General features: G+C 47.1%; 1 protein-coding gene across 1 annotated transcript; it reads left to right on the top strand.

Annotated features, from left to right (window-relative positions):
- Nucleotides 1–13,552: 13,552 nt before the first annotated feature.
- On the top strand, nt 13,553–20,376 carry LOC121272214 (integumentary mucin C.1-like; the record flags this gene model as incomplete). The annotated part of the gene is made up of 3 exons (XM_041178741.1): nt 13,553–13,616; nt 16,509–16,726; nt 20,302–20,376. Coding segments are annotated over 3 exons (357 nt in total), but the record flags the coding sequence as incomplete, so codon positions are not given.
- Nucleotides 20,377–22,438: the final 2,062 nt, after the last annotated feature.

Here is a 22,438-nt window from a genome sequence, read left to right as displayed (position 1 = left end):
CAGCGAAAGCACCTCAACACCTACCACAGAAATTAGCAAAAGCACCTCAACACCTCCAGTAGAAATCAGCGAAAACACCTACCACAGAAAGTATCGAAACCACCTCAACACCTACGACAGAAACCAGCAAACCCATGTCAACAACTACCACAGACACCAGCAAAACCACCTCAACACCTACCACAGAAGCCAGCGAACCCACCTCAACACCCACCAAAGGAACCAGTAAAACCACCTCAACACCTACTACAGAAACCACCAAAACCACCTCAACACCTACCACAGAAACCAGCGAAAATATCTTGGCACCTACCACAGAAACCAGTGAAACCACATCAACACCTACCACAGAAATCACTGAAAGCACCTCAACTCCTACCACAGAAACCAGCAAAACTAACTCTACACCTACCACAGAAACCAGCAAAAGCACCTCAACACCTACCACAGAAGCCAGTGAAATCACCACAGCACATACTTTAGAAAACAGTGAAACCACCTCAACACCTACCAGAGAAGCCAGTGAAACCACCTCAACACCTACCACAGAAGCCAGCAAAGCCACTTCAACACCTACCATTGGAACTATTGAAAGCACCTCAACACCTACCACAGAAACCAGCAAAACCACCTCAACACCTACCACAGAACCCAGCAAAACCAACTCAACACCTACGACAGAAGCCAGCAAAACCACCTCAACACCAACCACAGAAGCCATCGAAACCACCTCAACACCCACCATAGGAAGCAGTGAAACCAGCTCAACAACTACCACAGAAACCAGCAAAAATATCTTGGCACCTACCACAAAAACTGGTGAAACCACCTCAGCACCTACCAGAGACAGCAGTGAAACCACCTCAACACCTAACACAGAAACCAGTGAAATCACATCAACATCTACCATAGGTACAAGTGAAACCACATTAACACCTACCACCAAAACAAGCAAAGTAACCTCAACAACTCCCATCAAAACCACAGAAACCACCTCAACACCTACCACAGAAACCAGGGAACCAACCTCAACAACTACCACAGAAACCAATAAAACCACCACAACACCTACAACAGAAAGCAGTGAAAGCACCTCAACACCTACCACAGGAAGCAATCAAACCACCTCAACACCTAACACAGAAATCAGTGACACCACATCAACAGCTCTCATAGATACGAGTGAAACCACCTTAACACCTTCCACAGAAACAAGCGAAACCACCTCAGCACCTACTACAGAAACCAGCGAAATAACCTCAACACCTCCCATCGACACCAGCGAAACCATAACACATACCACAGAAACCAGTGAAAACATCTCAACACCTAACACAGAAACAAGCAAAACAACCTCAACACCTACCACAGAAACCAGCAAAACCACTGCAACACCTACCACAGGAGCCAGCGAAACCACCTCAACACCTACCATAGGAAGCAGTGAAACCATCTCAACATCTAACACAGAAACCAGCGAACCCACGTCAACACCTACCACAGAAATCAGCGAAAGCACCTCAACACCTACCACAGAAATTAGCAAAAGCACCTCAACACCTCCAGTAGAAATCAGCGAAACCACCTCAACACCTACCACAGAAAGTAGCGAAACCACCTCAACACCTACCACAGAAACCAGCAAACCCACGTCAACACCTACCACAGACACCAGCAAAACCACCTCAACACCTACCACAGAAATTAGCAAAAGCACCTCAACACCTCCAGTAGAAATCAGCGAAACCACCTCAACACCTACCACAGAAAGTAGCGAAACCACCTCAACACCTACCACAGAAACCAGCAAACCCATGTCAACACCTACCACAGACACCAGCAAAACCACCTCAACACCTACCACAGAAGCCGGCGATACCATCTCAGCACCCACCAAAGGAACCATCAAAACCACCTCAACACCTACCACAGAAACCAGCAAAAATATCTTGGCACCTACCACAGAAATCAGTGAAACCACATCAACACCTACCACAGAAACCACTGAAAGCACCTCAACTCCTACCACAGAAACCAGCGAATCCAACTCTGCACCTACCACAGAAACCAGCAAAAGCACCTCAACACCTACCACAGAAACCAGTGAAATCACCACAGCACATACTTTAGAAAACAGTGAAACCAACTCAACACCTACCAGAGAAGCCAGTGAAACCAGCTCAACACCTACCACAGAAGCCAGCAAAGCCACTTCAACACCTACCATAGGAACTATTGAAAACAACTCAACACCTACCACAGAAACCAGCAAATCCACCTCAACACCAACCACAGAAGCCAGCGAAACCACCTCAACACCCACCATAGGAACCAGTGAAACCACCACAACACCTCCCATCGAAACCAGTGAAACCACATCAACACCTACTAAAGAAACCACCAAAATCACCTCAACACCTACCACAGAAACCAGAGAAAATATCTTGGCACCTACCACAGAAACCAGTGAAACCACATTAACACCTACCACTGAAATCAGTGAAAGCACATCAACTCCTACCACAGAAACCAGCAAAATTAACTCTGCACCTACCACAGAAACCAGCAAAAGCACCTCAACACCTACCACAGAAGCCAGTGAAATCACCACAGCACATACTTTAGAAAACATTGAAACCACCTCAACACCTACCAGAGAAGCCAGTGAAACCACCTCAACACCTACCACAGAAGCCAGCAAAGCCACTTCAACACCTACCATAAGAACTATTGAAAACACCTCAACACCTAGTACAGAAACGAGCAGAACCACCTCAACACCTATACCACAGAAACCAGCAAAACCACCTCAACACCAACCACAGAAGCCAGCGAAACCACCTCAACACCCACTAAAGGAACCAGTGAAACCACCTCAACACCTACTACAGAAACCACCAAAACAACCTCAACACCTACCACAGAAACCAGCGAAAATATCTTGGCACCTACCACAGAAACCAGTGAAACCACATCAACACCTACCACAGAAATCACTGAAAGCACCTCAACTCCTACCACAGAAACCAGTGAAACTAAATCTGCACCTACCACAGAAACCAGCAAAAGCACCTCAACACCTACCACAGAAGCCATTGAAATGACCACAGCACATACTTTAGAAAAAAGTGAAACCACCTCAACACCTACCAGGGAAGCCAGTGAAACCAACTCAACACCTACCACAGAAGCCAGCAAAGCCACTTCAACACCCACCATGGGAACTATGGAAAACACCTCAACACCTACCACAGAAACTAGCAAAACCACCTCAACACCTACCACGGAACCCACCAAAACCACCTCAACACCTACCACAGAAGCCAGCAAAACCACCTCAACACCAACCACAGAAGCCAGTGAAACCACCTCAACCCCCACCATAGGAGCCAGTGAAAGCACCTCAACACCTCCCATCGGAACCAGTGAAACCACCTCAACACCTACCACAGGATCCAGCGAAACCACCTCAACACCCACCATAGGAAGCAGTGAAACCATCTCAACACCTAACACAGAAACCAACAAAACCACCTCAACACCAACCACAGAAGCCAGCGAAGCAACCTCAACACCCACCATAGGAACCAGTGAAACAATCACAACACCTACCACAGAAATCAGTGAAAGTACCTCAACACCTACCACAGAAATTAGCAAAAGCACCTCAACACCTCCAGTAGAAATCACTGAAACCACCCCAACACCTACCACAGACACCAGCAAAACCACCTCAACACCTACCACAGAAGCCAGTGAAACCATCTCAACACCTAACACAGAAATTAGCAAAAGCAGCTCAACACCTCCAGTAGAAATCAGCAAAACCACCTCAACACCGACCACAGAAACGAGCAAAACCACCTCAACAACTACCACAGAATCCAGCAAACCCACCTCAACACCTACCACAGACACCAGCAAAACCACCTCAACACCTACTACAGAAGCCACCAAACCCACATCAACACCTACCACAGAAACCAGCGAAAATATCTTGGCACCTACCACAGAAACCAGTGAAACCACATGAACACCTACCACAGAAATCACTGAAAGCACCTCAACTCCTACCACAGAAACCAGCGAATCCAACTCTGCACCTACCAAAGAAACCAGCAAAAGCACCTCAACACCTACCACAGAAACCAGTGAAATCACCACTGCACATACTTTAGAAAACAGTGAAACTACCTCAACACCTACCAGAGAAGACAGAGAAACCAGCTCAAAACCTACCACAGAAGCCAGCAAAGCCACTTCAACACCTACCATAGGAACTATTGAAAACAACTCAACACCTACCACAGAAACCAGCAAAACCACCTCAACACCAAACACAGAAGCCAGCGAAACCACCTCAACACCCACCATAGGAACCAGTGAAACCACAACAACACCTCCCATCGAAACCAGTGAAACCACATCAACACCTACTATAGAAACCACCAAAATCACCTCAACACCTACCACAGAAACCAGCGAAAATATCTTGGCACCTACCACAGGAGCCAGTGAAACCACAACAACACCTACCACAGAAATCACTGAAAGCACCTCAACTCCTACCACAGAAACCGGCAAATCTAACTCTGCACCTACCACAGAAACCAGCAAAAGCACCTCAACACCTACCACAGAAGCCAGTGAAATCACCACAGCCCCAACTTTAGAAAATATTGAAACCACCTCAACACCTACCAGAGAAGCCAGTGAAACCACCTCAACACCTACCACAGAAGCCAGCAAAGCCACTTCAACACCTACCATAGGAACTATTGAAAACACCTCAACACCTACCACAGAAACCAGCAAAACCACCTCAACACCTACCACAGAACCCAGCAAAACCACCTCAACACCTACCACAGAAGCCAGCAAAACCACCTCAATACCTACCACAGAAGCCAACGAAACCACCTCAACACCCACCAAAGTAACCAGTGAAACCACCTCAACACCTCCCATTGAAACCAGTGAAGCCACCTCAACACCTACCACAGAAACCAGCGAAAATATCTTGGCACCTACCACAAAAACGGGTGAAACCACCTCAGCACCTACCACAGAAAGCGGTGAAACCACCTCAACACCTAACACAGAAACCAGTGAAATCACATCAACATCTACCATAGGTACAAGTGAAACCACATTAACACCTACCACCAAAACCAGCAAAGTAACCTCAACAACTCCCATCAAAACCACCGAAACCACCTCAACACCTACCACAGAAACCAGGGAACCAACCTCAACAACTACCACAGAAACCAATAAAACCACCGCAACACCTACAACAGAAAGCAGTGAAAGCACCTCAACACCTACCACAGGAAGCAATCAAACCACCTCAACACCTAACACAGAAATCAGTGACACCACATCAACAGCTCTCATAGATACGAGTGAAACCACCTTAACACCTTCCACAGAAACAAGCGAAACCACCTCAGCACCTACTACAGAAACCAGCGAAATAACCTCAACACCTCCCATCGACACCAGGGAAACCATAACACATACCACAGAAACCAGTGAAACCATCTCAACACCTAACACAGAAACAAGCAAAACCACCTCAACACCTACCACAGAAACCAGCAAAACCACCGCAACACCTACCACAGGAGCCAGCGAAACCACCTCAACACCTACCATAGGAAGCAGTGAAACCATCTCAACATCTAACACAGAAACCAGAGAACCCACGTCAACACCTACCACAGAAATCAGCGAAAGCACCTCAACACCTACCACAGAAATTAGCAAAAGCACCTCAACACCTCCAGTAGAAATCAGCGAAACCACCTCAACACCTACCACAGAAAGTAGCGAAACCACCTCAACACCTACCACAGAAACCAGCAAACCCATGTCAACACCTACCACAGACACCAGCAAAACCACCTCAACACCTACCACAGAAGCCGGCGATACCACCTCAGCACCCACCAAAGGAACCATCAAAACCACCTCAACACCTACCACAGAAACCAGCAAAAATATCTTGGCACCTACCACAGAAACCAGTGAAACCACATCAACACCTACCACAGAAATCACTGAAAGCACCTCAACTCCTACCACAGAAACCAGCGAATCCAACTCTGCACCTACCAGAGAAACCAGCAAAAGCACCTCAACACCTACCACAGAAACCAGTGAAATCACCACAGCACATACTTTAGAAAACAGTGAAACCACCTCAACACCTACCAGAGAAGCCAGTGAAACCAGCTCAACACCTACCACAGAAGCCAGCAAAGCCACTTCAACACCTACCATAGGAACTATTGAAAACAACTCAACACCTACCACAGAAACCAGCAAAACCACCTCAACACCAACCACAGAAGCCAGCGAAACCACCTCACCACCCACCATAGGAACCAGTGAAACCACCACAACACCTCCCATCGAAACCAGTGAAACCACATCAACACCTACTAAAGAAACCACCAAAATCAACACAACACCTACCACAGAAACCAGAGAAAATATCTTGGCACCTACCACAGAAACCAGTGAAACCACATCAACACCTACCACAGAAATCACTGAAAGCACATCAACTCCTACCACAGAAACCAGCAAAATTAACTCTGCACCTACCACAGAAACCAGCAAAAGCACATCAACACCTACCACAGAAGCCAGTGAAATCACCACAGCACATACTTTAGAAAACATTGAAACCACCTTAACACCTACCAGAGAAGCCAGTGAAACCACCTCAACACCTACCACAGAAGCCAGCAAAGCCACTTCAACACCTACCATAAGAACTATTGAAAACACCTCAACACCTACTACAGAAACGAGCAGAACCACCTCAACACCTACCACAGAACCCAGCAAAACCACCTCAACACCTGCCACAGAAGCCAGCGAAACCACCTCAACACCCACTAAAGGAACCAGTGAAACCACCTCAACACCCACTAAAGGAACCAGCGAAACCACCTCAACACCCACTAAAGGAACCAGTGAAACCACCTCAACACCCACTAAAGGAACCAGTGAAACCACCTCAACACCTACCACAGAAACCAGCGAAAATATCTTGGCACCTACCACAGAAACCAGTGAAACCACATCAACACCTACCACAGAAATCACTGAAAGCACCTCAACTCCTACCACAGAAACCAGTGAAACTAAATCTGCACCTACCACAGAAACCAGCAAAAGCACCTCAACACCTACCACAGAAGCCATTGAAATGACCACAGCACATACTTTAGAAAAAAGTGAAACCACCTCAACACCTACCAGGGAAGCCAGTGAAACCAACTCAACACCTACCACAGAAGCCAGCAAAGCCACTTCAACACCCACCATGGGAACTATGGAAAACACCTCAACACCTACCACAGAAACTAGCAAAACCACCTCAACACCTACCACAGAACCCACCAAAACCACCTCAACACCTACCACAGAAGCCAGCAAAACCACCTCAACACCAACCACAGAAGCCAGTGAAACCACCTCAACCCCCACCATAGGAGCCAGTGAAAGCACCTCAACACCTCCCATCGAAACCAGTGAAACCACAACAACACCTCCCATCGAAACCAGTGAAACCACATCAACACCTACTAAAGAAACCACCAAAATCACCTCAACACCTACCACAGAAACCAGCGAAAATATCTTGGCACCTACCACAAGAACCAGTGAAACCACAACAACACCTACCACAGAAATCACTGAAAGCACCTCAACTCCTACCACAGAAACCGGCAAATCTAACTCTGCACCTACCACAGAAACCAGCAAAAGCACCTCAACACCTACCACAGAAGCCAGTGAAATCACCACAGCACATACTTTAGAAAATATTGAAACCACCTCAACACCTACCAGAGAAGCCAGTGAAACCACCTCAACACCTACCACAGAAGCCAGCAAAGCCACTTCAACACCTACCATAGGAACTATTGAAAAAACCTCAACACCTACCACAGAAACCAGCAAAACCACCTCAACACCTACCACAGAACCCAGCAAAACCACCTCAATACCTACCACAGAAGCCAACGAAACCACCTCAACACCCACCAAAGTAACCAGTGAAACCACCTCAACACCTCCCATTGAAACCAGTGAAGCCACCTCAACACCTACCACAGAAACCAGCGAAAATATCTTGGCACCTACCACAAAAACTGGTGAAACCACCTCAGCACCTACCACAGAAAGCGGTGAAACCACCTCAACACCTAACACAGAAACCAGTGAAATCACATCAACATCTACCGTAGGTACAAGTGAAACCACATTGACACCTACCACCAAAACCAGCAAAGTAACCTCAACAACTCCCATCAAAACCACCGAAACCACCTCAACACCTACCACAGAAACCAGGGAACCAACCTCAACAACTACCACAGAAACCAATAAAACCACCGCAACACCTACAACAGAAAGCAGTGAAAGCACCTCAACACCTACCACAGGAAGCAATCAAACCACCTCAACACCTAACACAGAAATCAGTGACACCACATCAACAGCTCTCATAGATACGAGTGAAACCACCTTAACACCTTCCACAGAAACAAGCGAAACCACCTCAGCACCTACTACAGAAACCAGTGAAATAACCTCAACACCTCCCATCGACACCAGCGAAACCATAACACATACCACAGAAACCAGTGAAACCATCTCAACACCTAACACAGAAACAAGCAAAACCACCTCAACACCTACCACAGAAACCAGCAAAACCACCGCAACACCTACCACAGGAGCCAGCGAAACCACCTCAACACCTACCATAGGAAGCAGTGAAACCATCTCAACATCTAACACAGAAACCAGAGAACCCACGTCAACACCTACCACAGAAATCAGCGAAAGCACCTCAACACCTACCACAGAAATTAGCAAAAGCACCTCAACACCTCCAGTAGAAATCAGCGAAACCACCTCAACACCTACCAAAGAAAGCAGCGAAACCACCTCAACACCTACCACAGAAACCAGCAAACCCATGTCAACACCTACCACAGACACCAGCAAAACCACCTCAACACCTACCACAGAAGCCGGCGATACCACCTCAGCACCCACCAAAGGAACCATCAAAACCACCTCAACACCTACCACAGAAACCAGCAAAAATATCTTGGCACCTACCACAGAAACCAGTGAAACCACATCAACACCTACCACAGAAATCACTGAAAGCACCTCAACTCCTACCACAGAAACCAGCGAATCCAACTCTGCACCTACCACAGAAACCAGCAAAAGCACCTCAACACCTACCACAGAAACCAGTGAAATCACCACAGCACATACTTTAGAAAACAGTGAAACCACCTCAACACCTACCAGAGAAGCCAGTGAAACCAGCTCAACACCTACCACAGAAGCCAGCAAAGCCACTTCAACACCTACCATAGGAACTATTGAAAACAACTCAACACCTACCACAGAAACCAGCAAAACCACCTCAACACCAACCACAGAAGCCAGCGAAACCACCTCACCACCCACCATAGGAACCAGTGAAACCACCACAACACCTCCCATCGAAACCAGTGAAACCACATCAACACCTACTAAAGAAACCACCAAAATCAACACAACACCTACCACAGAAACCAGAGAAAATATCTTGGCACCTACCACAGAAACCAGTGAAACCACATCAACACCTACCACAGAAATCACTGAAAGCACATCAACTCCTACCACAGAAACCAGCAAAATTAACTCTGCACCTACCACAGAAACCAGCAAAAGCACCTCAACACCTACCACAGAAGCCAGTGAAATCACCACAGCACATACTTTAGAAAACATTGAAACCACCTCAACACCTACCAGAGAAGCCAGTGAAACCACCTCAACACCTACCACAGAAGCCAGCAAAGCCACTTCAACACCTACCACTTGAACTATTGAAAACACCTCAACACCTACTACAGAAACGAGCAGAACCACCTCAACACCTACCACAGAACCCAGCAAAACCACCTCAACACCTGCCACAGAAGCCAGCGAAACCACCTCAACACCCACTAAAGGAACCAGTGAAACCACCTCAACACCCACTAAAGGAACCAGTGAAACCACCTCAACACCTACCACAGAAACCAGCGAAAATATCTTGGCACCTACCACAGAAACCAGTGAAACCACATCAACACCTACCACAGAAATCACTGAAAGCACCTCAACTCCTACCACAGAAACCAGCGAAACTAAATCTGCACCTACCACAGAAACCAGCAAAAGCACCTCAACACCTACCACAGAAGCCATTGAAATGACCACAGCACATACTTTAGAAAAAAGTGAAACCACCTCAACACCTACCAGGGAAGCCAGTGAAACCAACTCAACACCTACCACAGAAGCCAGCAAAGCCACTTCAACACCCACCATGGGAACTATGGAAAACACCTCAACACCTACCACAGAAACTAGCAAAGCCACCTCAACACCTACCACAGAACCCACCAAAACCACCTCAACACCTACCACAGAAGCCAGCAAAACCACCTCAACACCAACCACAGAAGCCAGTGAAACCACCTCAACCCCCACCATAGGAGCCAGTGAAAGCACCTCAACACCTCCCTTCGAAACCAGTGAAACCACCTCAACACCTACCACAGGATCCAGCGAAACCACCTCAACACCCACCATAGGAAGCAGTGAAACCATCTCAACACCTAACACAGAAACCAGCAAAACCACCTCAACACCAACCACAGAAGCCAGCGAAGCCACCTCAACACCCACCATAGGAACCAGTGAAACAATCACAACACCTACCACAGAAATCAGTGAAAGTACCTCAACACCTACCACAGAAATTAGCAAAAGCACCTCAACACCTCCAGTAGAAATCACTGAAACCACCACAACACCTACCACAGACACCAGCAAAACCACCTCAACACCTTTCACAGAAGCCAGTGAAACCATCTCAACACCTAACACAGAAATTAGCAAAAGCAGCTCAACACCTCCAGTAGAAATCAGCAAAACCACCTCAACACCGTCCACAGAAACGAGCAAAACCACCTCAACAACTACCACAGAATCCAGCAAACCCACCTCAACACCTACCACAGACACCAGCAAAACCACCTCAACACCTACTACAGAAGCCACCAAACCCACATCAACACCTACCACAGAAACCAGCGAAAATATCTTGGCACCTACCACAGAAACCAGTGAAACCACATGAACACCTACCACAGAAATCACTGAAAGCACCTCAGCTCCTACCACAGAAACCAGCAAATCCAACTCTGCACCTACCAAAGAAACCAGCAAAAGCACCTCAACACCTACCACAGAAACCAGTGAAATCACCACTGCACATACTTTAGAAAACAGTGAAACTACCTCAACACCTACCAGAGAAGCCAGAGAAACCAGCTCAACACCTACCACAGAAGCCAGCAAAGCCACTTCAACACCTACCATAGGAACTATTGAAAACAACTCAACACCTACCACAGAAACCAGCAAAACCACCTCAACACCAACCACAGAAGCCAGCGAAACCACCTCAACACCCACCATAGGAACCAGTGAAACCACAACAACACCTCCCATCGAAACCAGTGAAACCACATCAACACCTACTAAAGAAACCACCAAAATCACCTCAACACCTACCACAGAAACCAGCGAAAATATCTTGGCACCTACCACAGGAACCAGTGAAACCACAACAACACCTACCACAGAAATCACTGAAAGCACCTCAACTCCTACCACATTAACTGGCAAATCTAACTCTGCACCTACCACAGAAACCAGCAAAAGCACCTCAACACCTACCACAGAAGCCAGTGAAATCACCACAGCCCCAACTTTAGAAAATATTGAAATCACCTCAACACCTACCAGAGAGGCCAGTGAAACCACCTCAACACCTACCACAGAAGCCAGCAAAGCCACTTCAACACCTACCATAGGAACTATTGAAAACACCTCAACACCTACCACAGAAACCAGCAAAACCACCTCAACACCTACCACAGAACCCAGCAAAACCACCTCAACACCTACCACAGAACCCAGCAAAACCACCTCAATACCTACCACAGAGGCCAACGAAACCACCTCAACACCCACCAAAGTAACCAGCAAAATCACCTCAACACCGACCACAGAAACGAGCAAAACCACCTCAACAACTACCACAGAATCCAGCAAACCCACCTCAACACCTACCACAGACACCAGCAAAACCACCTCAACACCTACTACAGAAGCCACCAAACCCACATCAACACCTACCACAGAAACCAGCGCAAATATCTTGGCACCAACCACAGAAACCAGTGAAACCACATGAACACCTACCACAGAAATCACTGAAAGCACCTCAGCTCCTACCACAGAAACCAGCAAATCCAACTCTGCACCTACCAAAGAAACCAGCAAAAGCACCTCAACACCTACCACAGAAACCAGTGAAATCACCACTGCACATACTTTAGAAAACAGTGAAACTACCTCAACACCTACCAGAGAAGCCAGAGAAACCAGCTCAACACCTACCACAGAAGCCAGCAAAGCCACTTCAACACCTACCATAGGAACTATTGAAAACAACTCAACACCTACCACAGAAACCAGCAAAACCACCTCAACACCAACCACAGAAGCCAGCGAAACCACCTCAACACCCACCATAGGAACCAGTGAAACCACAACAACACCTCCCATCGAAACCAGTGAAACCACATCAACACCTACTAAAGAAACCACCAAAATCACCTCAACACCTACCACAGAAACCAGCGAAAATATCTTGGCACCTACCACAGGAACCAGTGAAACCACAACAACACCTACCACAGAAATCACTGAAAGCACCTCAACTCCTACCACAGTAACTGGCAAATCTAACTCTGCACCTACCACAGAAACCAGCAAAAGCACCTCAACACCTACCACAGAAGCCAGTGAAATCACCACAGCCCCAACTTTAGAAAATATTGAAACCACCTCAACACCTACCAGAGAAGCCAGTGAAACCACCTCAACACCTACCACAGAAGCCAGCAAAGCCACTTCAACACCTACCATAGGAACTATTGAAAACACCTCAACACCTACCACAGAAACCAGCAAAACCACCTCAACACCTACCACAGAACCCAGCAAAACCACCTCAACACCTACCACAGAACCCAGCAAAACCACCTCAATACCTACCACAGAGGCCAACGAAACCACCTCAACACCCACCAAAGTAACCAGTGAAACCACCTCAACACCTCCCATTGAAACCAGTGAAGCCACCTCAACACCTACCACAGAAACCAGCGAAAATATCTTGGCACCTACCACAAAAACGGGTGAAACCACCTCAGCACCTACCACAGAAAGCGGTGAAACCACCTCAACACCTAACACAGAAACCAGTGAAATCACATCAACATCTACCATAGGTACAAGTGAAACCACATTGACACCTACCACCAAAACCAGCAAAGTAACCTCAACAACTCCCATCAAAACCACCGAAACCACCTCAACACCTACCACAGAAACCAGGGAACCAACCTCAACAACTACCACAGAAACCAATAAAACCACCGCAACACCTACAACAGAAAGCAGTGAAAGCACCTCAACACCTACCACAGGAAGCAATCAAACCACCTCAACACCTAACACAGAAATCAGTGACACCACATCAACAGCTCTCATAGATACGAGTGAAACCACCTTAACACCTTCCACAGAAACAAGCGAAACCACCTCAGCACCTACTACAGAAACCAGCGAAATAACCTCAACACCTCCCATCGACACCAGCGAAACCATAACACATACCACAAAAACCAGTGAAACCATCTCAACACCTAACACAGAAACAAGCAAAACCACCTCAACACCTACCACAGAAACCAGCAAAACCACCGCAACACCTACCACAGGAGCCAGCGAAACCACCTCAACACCTACCATAGGAAGCAGTGAAACCATCTCAACATCTAACACAGAAACCAGCGAACCCACGTCAACACCTACCACAGAAATCAGCGAAAGCACCTCAACACCTACCACAGAAATTAGCAAAAGCACCTCAACACCTCCAGTAGAAATCAGCGAAACCACCTCAACACCTACCACAGAAAGTAGCGAAACCACCTCAACACCTACCACAGAAACCAGGAACCCCATGTCAACACCTACCACAGACACCAGCAAAACCACCTCAACACCTACCACAGAAGCTGGCGATACCACCTCAGCACCCACCAAAGGAACCATCAAAACCACCTCAACACCTACCACAGAAACCAGCAAAAATATCTTGGCACCTACCACAGAAACCAGTGAAACCACATCAACACCTACCACAGAAACCACTGAAAGCACCTCAACTCCTACCACAGAAACCAGCGAATCCAACTCTGCACCTACCACAGAAACCAGCAAAAGCACCTCAACACCTACCACAGAAACCAGTGAAATCACCACAGCACATACTTTAGAAAACAGTGAAACCACCTCAACACCTACCAGAGAAGCCAGTGAAACCAGCTCAACACCTACCACAGAAGCCAGCAAAGCCACTTCAACACCTACCATAGGAACTATTGAAAACAACTCAACACCTACCACAGAAACCAGCAAAACCACCTCAACACCAACCACAGAAGCCAGCGAAACCACCTCACCACCCACCATAGGAACCAGTGAAACCACCACAACACCTCCCATCGAAACCAGTGAAACCACATCAACACCTACTAAAGAAACCACCAAAATCAACACAACACCTACCACAGAAACCAGAGAAAATATCTTGGCACCTACCACAGAAACCAGTGAAACCACATCAACACCTACCACAGAAATCACTGAAAGCACATCAACTCCTACCACAGAAACCAGCAAAATTAACTCTGCACCTACCACAGATACCAGCAAAAGCACATCAACACCTACCACAGAAGCCAGTGAAATCTCCACAGCACATACTTTAGAAAACATTGAAACCACCTCAACACCTACCAGAGAAGCCAGTGAAACCACCTCAACACCTACCACAGAAGCCAGCAAAGCCACTTCAACACCTACCATAAGAACTATTGAAAACACCTCAACACCTACTACAGAAACGAGCAGAACCACCTCAACACCTACCACAGAACCCAGCAAAACCACCTCAACACCTGCCACAGAAGCCAGCGAAACCACCTCAACACCCACTAAAGGAACCAGTGAAACCACCTCAACACCCACTAAAGGAACCAGTGAAACCACCTCAACACCTACTACAGAAACCACCAAAACCACCTCAACACCTACCACAGAAAACAGCGAAAATATCTTGGCACCTACCACAGAAACCAGTGAAACCACATCAACACCTACCACAGAAATCACTGAAAGCACCTCAACTCCTACCACAGAAACCAGCGAAACTAAATTTGCACCTAACACAGAAACCAGCGCAACCACCTCAACACCTTCCACAGAAGCCAGTGAAACGAACTCATCACCTCCAATAGGAACCATTAAAACCACCAAAACACCTACCACAGAAATCAGCAAAACCACCTCAACACCTACCATAGGAACCAGTGAAACCACCTCAACACCTACCACAGAAACCAGTGAAACCACCTCAACAACTACCAGAGAAGCCAGCAAAACCACTGTAACACCTACCACAGAAAGCAGTGAAGCCACCTCAACACCTAACACAGAAACCAGTGAAATCGCATCAACACCTACCATAGGTACAAGTGAAACCACATTAACACCTACCACCAAAACCAGCAAAGTAACCTCAACACCTCCCATCAAAACCAGCGAAACCACCTCAACACCTACCACAGAAACTAGGGAACCCAACTCAACAACTACCACAGAAACCAATAAAACCACTGCAACACCTACCACAGAAAGCAGTGAAAGCATCTCAACACCTCCAGTAGAAATCAGCAAATCCAGCTCAACACCTACAACAGAAAGTAGTGAAACTACCTCAGCACCTACCACAGGAACCAATCAAACCACCTCAATACCTAACACAGAAAACAGTGACACCACATCAACAGCTATAATAGATACGAGTGAAACCACCTTAACACCTTCCACAGAAACAAGCGAAACCAACTCAACACCTACTACAGAAACCAGCGAAATAATCTCAACACCTCCCATCGACACCAGCGAAACCACAACACGTACCACAGAAACCAGTGAAACCATCTCAACACCTAACACAGAAACGAGCAAAACCACCTCAACACCTACCACAGAAACCAGCAAAACCACTGCAACACCTACCACAGGGGCCAGCGAAACCACCTCAACACCTACCATAGGAAGCAGTGAAACTATCTCAACACCTACCACAGAAACCAGTGAAACCACATCAACACCTACCACAGGAATCACTGAAAGCACATCAACTCCTACCACAGAAACAAGCGAAACTAAATCTGCACCTACCACAGAAACCAGCAAAAGCACCTCAACACCTACCACAGAAGCCAGTGAAATGACCACAGCACATACATTAGAAAAAAGTGAAAACACCTCAACACCTACCAGGGAAGCCAGTGAAACCAACTCAACACCTACCACAGAAGCCAGCCAAGCCACTTCAACACCCACCATAGGAACTATTGAAAACACCTCAACACCTACCACAGAAACCAGCAAAACCACCTCAACACCTACCACAGAACCCACCAAAACCACCTCAACACCTACCACAGAAGCCAGCAAAACCACCTCAACACCATCCACAGAAGCCATCGAAACCACCTCAACACCCACCATAGGAGCCAGTGAAAGCACCTCAACACCTCCCATCGAAACCAGTGAAACCACCTCAACACCTACCACAGGATCCAGCGAAACCACCTCAACACCTACCATAGGAAGCAGTGAAACCATCTCAACACCTAACACAGAAACCAGCAAAACCACCTCAACACCAACCACAGAAGCCAGCGAAACCACATCAACACCCACCATAGGAACCAGTGAAACCACCACAACACCTACCACAGAAATCAGTGAAAGTACCTCAACACCTACCACAGAAATTAGCAAAAGCACCTCAACACCTCCAGCAGAAATCAGTGAAACCACCTCAACACCTACCACAGACACCAGCAAAACCACCTCAACACCTACCACAGAAGCCAGTGAAACCATCTCAACACCTAACACAGAAATTAGCAAAAGCAGCTCAACACCTCCAGTAGAAATCAGCAAAACCACCTCAACACCTACCACAGAAATGAGCAAAACCACCTCAACAACTACCACAGAAACCAGCAAACCCACCTCAACACCTACCACAGACACCAGCAAAACCACCTCAACACCTACTACAGAAGCCACCAAACCCACATCAACACCTACCACAGAAACCAGCGAAAATATCTTGGCACCTACCACAGAAACCAGTGAAACCACGTCAACACCTACCACAGAAATCACTGAAAGCACCTCAACACCTACAACAGAAGCCAGTGAAATGACCACAGCACATACATTAGAAAAAAGTGAAACCACCTCAACACCTACCAGGGAAGCCAGTGAAACCAACTCAACACCTACCACAGAAGCCAGCCAAGCCACTTCAACACCCACCATAGGAACTATTGAAAACACCTCAACACCTACCACAGAAACCAGCAAAACCACCTCAACACCTACCACAGAACCCACCAAAACCACCTCAACACCTACCACAGAAGCCAGCAAAACCACCTCAACACCAACCACAGAAGCCAGCGAAACCACCTCAACACCCACCATAGGAGCCAGTGAAAGCACCTCAACACCTCCCATCGAAAGCAGTGAAACCACCTCAACACCTACCACAGGATCCAGCGAAACCACCTCAACACCTACCATAGGAAGCAGTGAAACCATCTCAACACCTAACACAGAAACCAGCAAAACCACCTCAACACCAACCACAGAAGCCAGCGAAACCACCTCAACACCCACCATAGGAACCAGTGAAACCACCACAACACCTACCACAGAAATCAGTGAAAGTACCTCAACACCTACCACAGAAATTAGCAAAAGCACCTCAACACCTCCAGTAGAAATCAGTGAAACCACCTCAACACCTACCACAGACACCAGCAAAACCACCTCAACACCTACCACAGAAGCCAGTGAAACCATCTCAACACCTAACACAGAAATTAGCAAAAGCAGCTCAACACCTCCAGTAGAAATCAGCAAAACCACCTGAACACCTACCACAGAAATGAGCAAAACCACCTCAACAACTACCACAGAAACCAGCAAACCCACCTCAACACCTACCACAGACACCAGCAAAACCACCTCAACACCTACTACAGAAGCCACCAAACCCACATCAACACCTACCACAGAAACCAGCGAAAATATCTTGGCACCTACCACAGAAACCAGTGAAACCACGTCAACACCTACCACAGAAATCACTGAAAGCACCTCAACTCCTACCACAGAAACCACCAAATCCAACTCTGCACCTACCACAGAAACCAGCAAAAGCACCTCAACACCTACCACAGAAGCCAGTGAAATCACCACAGCACATACTTTAGAAAACAGTGAAACCACCTCAACACCTACTTCAGAAATCACCAAAATCACCTCAACACCTACCACAGAAACCAGCGAAAATATCTTGGCACCTACCACAGAAACCAATGAAACCACATCAACACCTACCACAGAAATCAGTGAAAGCACATCAACTCTTACCACAGAAACCAGCAAAATTAACTCTGCACCTACCACAGAAATCAGCAAAAGCACCTCAACACCTACCACAGAAGCCAGTGAAATGACCACAGCACATACTTTAGAAAACAGTGAAACCACCTCAACACCTACCAGAGAGGCCAGTGAAACCACCTCAACGCCTACCACAGAAGCCAGCAAAACCACCTCAACACCAACCAAAGGAACCATTGAAACCACCTCAACACCTACCACAGAAACTAGCAAAACCACCTCAACACCTACCACAGAACCCAGCAACACCACCTCAACACCTACCACAGAAGCCAGCAAAACCACCTCAACACCAACCACAGAAGCCAGCAAAACCACCTCAGCACCTACGATAGGAACCAGTGAAACCACAACAACACCTACCATAGGAACCAGTGAAACCACCTCAACACCTACTACAGAAACCACCAAAACCACCTCAACACCTACCACAGAAACCAGCAAAAATATCTTGGCACCTACCACAGACACCAGTGAAACCACATCAACACCTAACACAGAAATCAGTGAAAGCACCTCAACTCCTACCACAGAAACCGGCAAATCTAACTCTGCACCTACCACACAAACCAGCAAAAGCACCTCAACACCTACCACAGAAGCCAGTGAAATCACCACAGCACATACTTTAGAAAACAGTGAAACCACCTCAACACCTACCAGAGAAGCCAGTGAAACCACCTCAACACCTACCACAGAAGCCAGCAAAGCCACTTCAACACCTACCATAGGAACTATTGAAAACACCTCAACACCTACCACAGAACCCAGCAAAAGCACCTCAACACCTACCACAGAAGCCAGCAAAACCACCTCAGCACCTACCACAGAAGCCAGCAAAACCACCTCAACACCTACCACAGAAGCCATCGAAACCACCTCAACACCCAGCATAGGAACCAGTGAAACCACCTCAACACCTCCCATCGAAACCAGTGAAGCCACCTCAACACCTACCACAGAAACCAGCGAAAATATCTTGGCACCTACCACAAAAACTGGTGAAACCACCTCAGCACCTACCACAGAAAGCGGTGAAACCACCTCAACACCTAACACAGAAACCAGTGAAATCACATCAACATCTACCATAGGTACAAGTGAAACCACATTAACACCTACCACCAAAACCAGCAAAGTAACCTCAACAACTCCATCAAAACCACCGAAACCACCTCAACACCTACCACAGAAACCAGGGAACCAACCTCAACAACTACCACAGAAAGCAATAAAACCACCGCAACACCTACAACAGAAAGCAGTGAAAGCACCTCAACACCTATCACAGGAAGCAATCAAACCACCTCAACACCTAACACAGAAATCAGTGACACCACATCAACAGCTCTCATAGATACGAGTGGAACCACCTTAACACCTTCCACAGAAACAAGCGAAACCACCTCAGCACCTACTACAGAAACCAGCGAAATAACCTCAACACCTCCCATCGACACCAGCGAAACCATAACACATACCACAGAAACCAGTGAAACCATCTCAACACCTAACACAGAAACAAGCAAAACCACCTCAACACCTACCACAGAAACCAGCAAAACCACCGCAACACCTACCACAGGAGCCAGTGAAACCACCTCAACACCTACCATAGGAAGCAGTGAAACCATCTCAACATCTAACACAGAAACCAGCGAACCCACGTCAACACCTACCACAGAAATCAGCGAAAGCACCTCAACACCTACCACAGAAATTAGCAAAAGCACCTCAACACCTCCAGTAGAAATCAGCGAAACCACCTCAACACCTACCACAGAAAGTAGCGAAACCACCTCAACACCTACCACAGAAACCAGCAAACCCATGTCAACACCTACCACAGACACCAGCAAAACCACCTCAACACCTACCACAGAAGCTGGCGATACCACCTCAGCACCCACCAAAGGAACCATCAAAACCACCTCAACACCTACCACAGAAACCAGCAAAAATATCTTGGCACCTACCACAGAAACCAGTGAAACCACATCAACACCTACCACAGAAACCACTGAAAGCACCTCAACTCCTACCACAGAAACCAGCGAATCCAACTCTGCAACTACCACAGAAACCAGCAAAAGCACCTCAACACCTACCACAGAAACCAGTGAAATCACCACAGCACATACTTTAGAAAACAGTGAAACCACCTCAACACCTACCAGAGAAGCCAGTGAAACCAGCTCAACACCTACCACAGAAGCCAGCAAAGCCACTTCAACACCTACCATAGGAACTATTGAAAACACCTCAACACCTACTACAGAAACGAGCAGAACCACCTCAACACCTACCACAGAACCCAGCAAAACCACCTCAACACCTGCCACAGAAGCCAGCGAAACCACCTCAACACCCACTAAAGGAACCAGTGAAACCACCTCAACACCCACTAAAGGAACCAGTGAAACCACCTCAACACCTACTACAAAGACCACCAAAACCACCTCAACACCTACCACAGAAAACAGCGAAAATATCTTGGCACCTACCACAGAAACCAGTGAAACCACATCAACACCTACCACAGAAATCACTGAAAGCACCTCAACTCCTACCACAGAAACCAGCGAAACTAAATTTGCACCTAACACAGAAACCAGCGCAACCACCTCAACACCATCCACAGAAGCCAGTGAAACGAACTCATCACCTCCAATAGGAACCAGTAAAACCAGCAAAACACCTACCACAGAAATCAGCAAAACCACCTCAACACCTACCATAGGAACCAGTGAAACCACCTCAACACCTACCACAGAAGCCAGTGAAATCACCACAGCACATACTTTAGAAAACAGTGAAACCACCTCAACACCTACTTCAGAAATCACCAAAATCACCTCAACACCTACCACAGAAACCAGCGAAAATATCTTGGCACCTACCACAGAAACCAGTGAAACCACATCAACACCTACCACAGAAATCAGTGAAAGCACATCAACTCTTACCACAGAAACCAGCAAAATTAACTCTGCACCTACCACAGAAATCAGCAAAAGCACCTCAACACCTACCACAGAAGCCAGTGAAATCACCACAGCACATACTTTAGAAAACAGTGAAACCACCTCAACACCTACCAGAGAAGCCAGTGAAACCACCTCAACGCCTACCACAGAAGCCAGCAAAACCACCTCAACACCAACCAAAGGAACCATTGAAACCACCTCAACACCTACCACAGAAACTAGCAAAACCACCTCAACACCTACCACAGAACCCAGCAACACCACCTCAACACCTACCACAGAAGCCAGCAAAACCACCTCAACACCAACCACAGAAGCCAGCAAAACCACCTCAGCACCTACGATAGGAACCAGTGAAACCACCACAACACCTACCATAGGAACCAGTGAAACCACCTCAACACCTACTACAGAAACCACCAAAACCACCTCAACACCTACCACAGAAACCAGCAAAAATATCTTGGCACCTACCACAGACACCAGTGAAACCACATCAACACCTAACACAGAAATCAGTGAAAGCACCTCAACTCCTACCACAGAAACCGGCAAATCTAACTCTGCACCTACCACACAAACCAGCAAAAGCACCTCAACACCTACCACAGAAGCCAGTGAAATCACCACAGCACATACTTTAGAAAATATTGAAACCACCTCAACACCTA

Source organism: Carcharodon carcharias, chromosome 33 (genome assembly GCF_017639515.1).
Source record: "Carcharodon carcharias isolate sCarCar2 chromosome 33, sCarCar2.pri, whole genome shotgun sequence".
Classification (NCBI taxonomy): Eukaryota; Metazoa; Chordata; class Chondrichthyes; order Lamniformes; family Lamnidae; genus Carcharodon; species Carcharodon carcharias.
The sequence above is the reverse complement of the archived record's forward strand: the minus strand, read 5'-3'. Positions and strand labels throughout refer to the sequence as shown.